The sequence below is a fragment of the Corvus cornix genome, chromosome 21 (assembly GCF_000738735.6).
Source record: "Corvus cornix cornix isolate S_Up_H32 chromosome 21, ASM73873v5, whole genome shotgun sequence".
NCBI lineage: Eukaryota > Metazoa > Chordata > Aves > Passeriformes > Corvidae > Corvus > Corvus cornix.
This window is the reverse complement of record NC_046350.1, coordinates 1,562,046-1,570,181: the sequence shown is the minus strand read 5'-3', so window position 1 is coordinate 1,570,181 and position 8,136 is coordinate 1,562,046. Positions and strand designations below refer to the sequence as shown.

Sequence of the window (8,136 nt, the reverse complement as noted above, 5' to 3'; positions counted from 1 at the left end):
GGGCTGGAAAGAAAATCCCACAGGCAGCATTTGTTGGGCTGCATCTCATTCAGGAAACGACCACGAGTCCAGGTGTCACTGAAGGTGATTAACCACCCCTGCTCACTCTCTAGTGACAGAACTATCTTGTAGACCAAACACAAACTCCGTGAAGCGAAGCAGAGCAGCACCACGGCAGTGAACTCATCACATTCTTGAATGCCATCAAGGGCCATACCCTAGCTCTCACGGCTGCCCATAGCACGGGACCATTCTGACAGGCAGCGCTCAACACTAAGACAACAAACTTGGGTCCAGCCTCTGACAACCATTTGCGGGCAATTAGCTTAAGCACTCGCTGCTTAATCAATTCCCCTGTTAGTCTACAAAAAAGCACAGGGGAAGGTCAGACCATTCCCCTTAGGAAAGGCTCCCAGGATACCTGCACAAGCTAGCCAGTGGGTTTGGGAATGAGTTCAAGAGAGAAAACACAAGTCCCTATTGCCTCTTCATAAGCTTCTGTCCAATACAGCACAGCCCTAGGAAACTCAGCAGGACAGAGGCTACCAGCTAGAAAGGATTAAAAGCCCTAGCACACACATGCAACCTTCCCTTGCAGTCACCTTGTAATTCTCATTCAGCACCAAGAGATTCAACTGAAAAGGTCACTAAAGTTTAACAAAAAAACCCCAAAAAGACACCTCTGCACAGCCGTTTGAAAAGCCCACCCTGAGTCTGTCCTGCCCCAGGTTGTAAAGGGTCCCACCCCTTCTATATCTTCACTCTCTATTTAGAGACATAATCTCAGATCACGTCATTTCACATGGGAGCTTCTTAATCACTCAACACCCATCACATTCCAATGAGGCTGCAGAGCTCCTTTGTTGCTGTGACCCAGCCCACTGTTGGGCTGGGGGAGTTGAATGCCAACAATTCAGTGGGTGGATTTCCCCACCCAGGACAGTGATTCGGAGGGTGGGTCGATGGGTGGCACAGAAGCCTAAGGTGCATCTCCCTGGGTAGTACCAGGCTCCACACCCCCTCCCCCTGTTCGAGAAAGTTCTCTGGTATTCGGTTGTTCATTGGCTCCCTGTTGTAACTCCCGCCTCTGGGTTTCCCCCAGTGGTTCTTGTTAAACTGTATCCTCCCTGAAGAAGGGGCAGTCAATAACTAACTCATGTAAGCACAAGTTAACTATTGGGAGACAGCAAATGTTAGTTCAGACCGAAGATGTTAATTACAAAGCCTGAGAAGCTGAATTCACCCTAATCTTGTCAAGATAGAGGGGACAAGGATCATCTCAGAGACTGGTTAATCATTCCTCAAAGGACTACGCATGGCCAGGGAGAAAGGTGAAAAGTTCACTGGGAGGATGACTACTGGTCTTCACCAGAAAGACCCCCGAGGAAGAGGAGAGGTCTTCCTCAGTGCGACCACCAGGACACACAGTGCATGCGTGCCCCATATGCTAATGACTTCCGAGAAATAATTTGTATAACCACACCTGTCCCAAGGAATGTGATGAATATTCATAATTTAACCCTTAATACTGTGTTGTAGGGAGCACCGGTGTGTGTGTGCTTGGAGGAGCGATCCCCACACACCTGGCATGCTGAATAAAGCAAATACCCACTTCTCTGACTCTGTCTCTGAAGTGTCTCCTGGCCCGGTTGAGGCGTGATTCATCCCCCTGGCTTGTATCTCATTGGTTGCCTTCCCTTTCCCTGCCATTTTCAAACCCCCTATAAAACTGAAAGCGAAAGCCCCTCAAAGGCCTTTTTCTGGTTCCTGGACCCTCTGACAATAAACCTGTTGAAACCCAGACCAGCGGCCCCTCTCCTTTCCTTTGCCTCCGGATTAACGCGAGCCCAGACCACTGGCCCCTGACGTGCCTCCTCCATGGAGGAACCAGCACACGCACCCAGCCAGCGCCTTTCTGCTGCCGAAGTTGGTTCTGAAGGACGTTGCAGAAGTGATGTTGCAGAAGTAACTCTGCGTCCCCTCTGACTGAGGGCATGCCAGAGCTCTTGCCAGCGAGCCAGGGACAGCATTACTGCTTTGTGTTGGAAAATGAGACATTAGTGCACACTTCTGTAGCCTAAGATGAGCCTAACACAGAACATAGGCTGCTTGCCTTCCTACCAAAACCAGCCAAACCACAATGCTCTCAGTGCCATATTTCAGCTCAGCCCTTCAGCGATTACATGTCCTCACACCCACCTTAACCCTGGGGACTCCAAGACTGACACATCTGCTACTGGAAAAGGATATGACCTATCCTCCCCACCCACTCTCAGATGGGCTACCCAAAGCAGGAGCACCACAACCTTTCCTCTCAGACATACCCCTTTTGTTGGCTAGTCCACACACAGGACCTACCCATACCTCCTTCCTGCCCAAATTCACCCTTTGGTATTGCCTCTCAACCTCCATTTCCACAAGCAGAACTTCTCATGTTCAAGATAGGTTGTGATTGAGGCAGGCAGTAGAAATGTTCTGTATTTCACTCTCCTCCACATCCTACCACAAGCTGTTTGCTAGCTGCTGCCTTCCGGCCCAGCCAAGGCTGCCCTTCACGGTCAGATTAATCCATGGACAACCCCACCTAGCAAAATAGCTTCTCTGCTTCAAATCTGGGTTTGAAACCAAATCTTTGGCAATCTTTTTCACCCCAGCTCAAGACACTTCAGGCCTTATTCAGCTCCTTCACTGCTTTTCTCCATGTCAAAACACCCATCAAGCTGCTACAAGGTTTCCTGGCCCTGCCTATTGCTTGTTGCATACTGCATTCAATAAACTTGCTCTAACTTGAAAGAGGAAAAAAAAGGTAACAAGAAATAGGCATCGTGGGCCAGCACTTACAAAAACATGATCCACAAACCTTCAGCGTTCCCACTGCTTTGGGCTCAGTTCAGCTCCTGCACTAGCTGAAAGAAAGCCTGGCACCCAGCCTCTCCAGCTTTTACTCATCACCATCCTCAGGGGTTGGGGTGCACATAATAATGGAATAAACAGACATGAGGATAAAAAAAGAGCATCCCAGAGGCACAGCTCCCCACAAGATGTGTCACTTGCAGGGTGACAAAGTACTGGGGAAGAGGGTGAGTCATCCTCTTTGTCTGCCCTCTGTGTCAGTCATCAGAGGGGGAAGGCTGTTCCCCAGCTACTCTGGATAATGAGCCATGTGTGGCTCTCAGGAACCAGCTGGGGGCCAAACTCAATGGCAGGCAATGCTCCCTGGGCACTGTCTCAGAGAGGGTGGGAGAAGTGGTGGCGAGCACAGCATGGGGGAGAAAAACACCAAGGAGTAAAAGCTAATAAAAAATCCCCAAAATACTATTTTATTTTCCCATCAGCATGACTGAATCAGGCAAGGATAATGTTTAAAAGCTCCCTATTTCTGTGCTAAGACACCTGCAGTGGAGAGGTGGAGAACGGTGCTAAGGGAGAGAAGGGGACAGGAAGGCGACCCAGGTTGGCACTGAGAGCCAAGGGATGGTCCTGAGGGCACAGGCCCTGACACAGGGAGCCACTCTTCGGGCTGACACCAAGCCATGTCTTGTCGGAAGCAGCTGACTTCTCTCAGCCACGCCTTACATGCGGCCTGATGAGTCACCGGCAGCATATGCGCCCACCTGCCCGCTCATGAAAAGGTGGGAACATGTAGCCCCTCGCCCCTTATGAAAAGATAGAAAGCCACCCCCTACCCTGGACCCACTGAAGCCCCTTTAGCAGCTTCCCCTTGAAGTAAGGGGCACTAATGAGCCCAGCTTACCTCCCCAGCTCCTCAAAAAGCCTCCCTGGGACAGGCAGCTGACACTGGTACAGCATCAGCATCTGACAGTTTTTCAGAGAGAAGGAGGCTTTTCCCTTTTAAAGCCCCAGAACTGGGAGGTGGTTTTGGGGTGGGAAGGAGCTTGTGGGAGAATGCACACAGGGAACACAGGCAGAGCCCCCAGATGCTGGTGTGGAGGTACTGGAGACCTCACTGTGCCAGAGGCTGACAGGAGATATGGGGGAATTCCTGTGTGTGATGAAGACGTCACACCAGACTCCCTCATCTGGAAAGAGAGATGGGGCTCTCCTAATGGTAGGCAGCAGGTTTTGGAGTGTGGACTGTTGTAGGTACAAAAATGCTGTTAGTGAGGATCTTCTTGTTATTTTTCTAAGTCCGTGAGAGACTTTTCTCTCTCACAGAAGAGGTAGCAGGGAATGTAAACAACCAAGCCACCTGCAACCTTGGAAAGTCTTGTTTATGGTATAGTAGAAAATATTTTGATAATGGATGTTTTAGGATTTTGGCCAATCACCCCCAAGGGGTGGCTGGTCCTTTGTCCAATTAGACTATGAAGAAAAAAGTCTATAAAAGAGTTTGTAAAATAATTAAATAAATCAATCTTGCTGCACAATTCCTGCCTGCTGGATCTTCTCCTCCTCCTCCTCCCTATAGCTGCGGGACACAGTGATATACCGTAGGAACCAGGCCAGCAGTAATATTTGGTGACCCCGACGTGATTTGCACTCTCTGACGTGCCCTGCTGCTGCGAGCCAAGCCGAATTCCTGTAGAGGTACGCTGTTCCTTTACCCCCCCCGGGACCGGGAGGTCCGACAGAACTGAGAAATGGCGAACAGCGGCTCACAGAACGATGCTGTCGTACTGGTCTGGAAAGGTGTGTTTAGCATATTGTGCACCTCCATTCCTGAAAACTCAGTTCGGGAATTATTAGACTGGGCTACTTTAAAAGGGATTTCCATGGACAGAGATAGTGCCTTGGACTTTTCCTTATGGCAAGAACTCGGATGCACTGTCCTACACGAGCTCCCGACTGGGGAGCCAGCAGCGTTAGAATTATACAAAACCTGGCGGTCGTTATTTATCCTGCTGACAGCCCTTGACTGTGATAGCAGGGCTGGCTCGCCTATCTCCATGATGAGTGAGGGAGGAATGTCTGAGGGGGGCCCCACTGACTGGGCTTCTGGGGCAAGTGATGGTGGATTTGGAATAACCCCCCCGGCTCCACAGGCAGAGCCTGCGCCGGCTCACCCTGCACAGTCGCAGGACTCCGCAGCCCCCAGGGACCCCGCGCCGGCAGAGGCGGGGGGGTCAGGGCAGAGGCAGGGTGCACAGCCTGCCTTGCCGTTCGGCTGGACGGCAGCCACGGCTTATCCAGGGCTGCAGATCAGCGGCTTAGCCAACTGGACGCCCAGAGAGCATCCTAGTTCGGTTCCATATGCACCTGGATCTAACTTAGCGGGCGTAGCACCGGGCGTGCCCGCCCCGGGACTGCCTGGCTGTGGTCCGCTGCCCTCCGTGGCGCTGGACTGTTCTGCGCAGTCGCAGAACCGAACGATGGACCTTTTTATGCAGCATTTGCCCTTTCTGGCAGAGCTACCAAACATATCCCGTCCGCGCCACCCGCGCCCCCCCCGCCAGAAGCGGGAGGTGCAGCTCCGAGCCGAGAAACGGCGCGGCCGGCGGCGAAACCGGGAACAGCGCTGCTGCGGGAAAACCTGGAAACGGCGGCGGCTGCTGAGCGGCGGGCAGAGGTGGCAGCGCCGGGAGCGTCCGCAGAGAACGGACCGGCAGCGGCGCTGGGCGCGTCCGCGGAGCACCGGCCAGAGACAGCGGCGCCGAGCACGTCCGGGGAGCGCGAAACAGCAGCGGAAGCGGCGACCGCACCGAACGTGGCTGCTGTGCGGGAGACGAGCTCGGTGCTGGCCGCGGCGCCGGGCGCAGCCGTAGCCCCAGAGTCAGCTGCAGCTTCAGTACCGGCTCGGTCGGATCTGGCCGAGATGGCCTCCCGTAAAGAAACTGCTGTAAAAACTGCCGCGCAGCCAGCTGCAGTCTGTCCTGTCTGTTCTGGCTCTGGCGAAGTTAGCCAAAGTGCCTCCCCTCCCCGTACATTTCTGTTCCCTCCCAGCACCCCAAAGTTGCCTTTGCCTGATGATTCCTCGTCAGGCAGTGAGGCAGATGAGGTTCTGGCCCCAGGTTGTCAGGCGGCTGTAGCTGCGCGGCGAAGAAAAAGGCTGCGCCGGTCTCGCCCCTGGACCTTTCAGGACTGCACGGTAACAGTGCGTCCGACGCATTATAATCGCTTCCTAGAGTCTCTTAAGATGCAAGCATTGGGGGAGGGTGACTGGAGGTTATTAGAAATCCTTGGAATGCCAAATAGATCTGAGGATTCAGGGGGTAACCGGGGAGCTGTTACACTCCATCCGCAGGCTGTGCCCGAAGTTCAGGATGGTACTGGTTCCCCAAAAGAGATCCATGCTTTCCCAGTGTATAAGGCTCTCCCAGATTCAGGAGAGCATGACAAGCATGAGGTAATTGCTTGGAAAGTTGCCCAGGACCTCCAATCCAAGGTGGCACAATATGGGCTAGGTTCTGCTGAGGTTATGCAAATAATAAGGGTGATAAATACAGATTTGCTTTCTCCATTTGATATCAGACACTTAGGTCAAATTCTATTTCAACCTGTACAATTTACAGTTTTTGAAACAACCTGGAGAAAGCTGGCCGACAAGACTGCATTAGCAAATTTGCAGCTCCCTGCTGCTGATCCTAGACAGACAGCAGGAGTGGATGCTTTGATGGGGACTGGTCCCTTCTCTGATCCCAGTCTACAGGGTAACTTGCCCTCTAGCATCCTGCAGCAAGCACAACAGGTCGGCATGGCTGCCCTGTTGAAAACCATAGAGTTGTCAGCACCCAGAAAGCGATATACTGAAATAGTTCAAGGCAAATTAGAGTCATTCCTTTCTTTTGTAGAGAAAGTCGCTGCTTCTCTCGAGAAGCAGGTTGAGGATGACGGGTTAAGACAGTTGTTGTTAAGGCAGTTAGTGAGAGATAACGCAAACGAGGAGTGCAGAAAAATCATAGATGCCTTACCAGGGGATCCTGAAGTAACAGACATGGTCGAAGCCTGCGCTAAGTTGGGATCTGGGAACCAGAGAAGGTCTGCTTTGGCTGCGTTCCTGCAGCCTGTTCACGCATCTTCTAGTCATGAACCAAAGCAACCAAAACAGGAAAGAGGAAATGGAAGCGGCCTAAGCCAAACCAAAAAGAGAACACACCGATCCCCCAGTGCAAGAGGTGTGGCAGGCCAGGGCATTGCACGGGCTACTGTAGATCCCGGACTCATGCCAATGGTCAGCCTTTGTCGGGAAACTTCCACCGGGGTGCAAGGAGGGGGAATTGCTCTCCGATGCAGTCGCTCCCCCAGAGAGTGGCACAGGTACAGGCACAGGCCTACCCAGCCACCCTAGAGACGGCACCCAGGGATCAGACGGCACCCACGGATCAGACGGGTTTGACGTCCACACCGCAGCCGCAGTCGTCTTAGACTCTAGCGGTATTTATAAGGTTCCCTTGGACGCATATGGACCCTTAGCCCAGGGATCCAGTGCGATGCTGGTGGGAAAACCTGATGTTGCCCATCAAGGAATCTTAGTGCACTCAGGAGTTATTGATGCTGACTTTAAAGGTCAGATTTGCGCTATGGTCTCCACGCAAAACCCCCTGTAACTATTCCTGAAAAGACCTGCCTTGCTAAATTGGTGCCTTTTAAGTCTTGTGTCCCCAGGATAGAGCAACAAACTCACGAAGATAACGGCAGTGGATCTACGGGACTTCCGCAGGCCTTCTGGACTGCAGACATCTCTGACCAAAGGCCACAGATGACATGTACCCTGATCCTGCCGAACGCCCGTCCACCCCGGACTCAGCTTCGAGGTTTGATTGATACGGGTGCTGATGTAACGATCATCTCCTTCTCTGCGTGGCCTCCCTCATGGCCTTTAGCCCCGGTGGGATCGGCCATCGCAGGATTAGGAGGATCCACACAGAGCTATTTAAGCAAACGGCCTGTGGTGGTGAAGGACTCAGAGGGGCACACAGCTACAATTAGGCCTTATGTTGCTACCACTTCCCTTAACCTTTGGGGACGGGATGTGTTGGCAGCTTGGGGCGTACGGATTGGGACAAATTTTTAGACTGGGAAAGCCATTGTTACCTGGAAGGAGGGATCGGAATGGCAGGTGCTGAAGGAACACGAGTCAGGCTCTGCTCAGTTAGTTGAATTAAGGGCTGTTACCATGGCTTTTCAGCGATTCTCACAGGAACCTTTGAATTTGGTTACTGACTCTGCTTATGTAGC

At 52.5% G+C, this 8,136-nt stretch overlaps 1 protein-coding gene across 1 annotated transcript; it reads left to right on the top strand.

Moving 5' to 3' along the window:
- Nucleotides 1–4,601: 4,601 nt before the first annotated feature.
- On the top strand, nt 4,602–6,267 carry LOC120411126 (translation initiation factor IF-2-like). The gene is made up of 3 exons (XM_039564134.1): nt 4,602–4,650; nt 5,316–5,783; nt 6,203–6,267. The coding sequence occupies exons 1-3, from the start codon at nt 4,602–4,604 to the stop codon at nt 6,265–6,267; spliced, it is 582 nt and encodes a 193-aa protein (XP_039420068.1).
- Nucleotides 6,268–8,136: the final 1,869 nt, after the last annotated feature.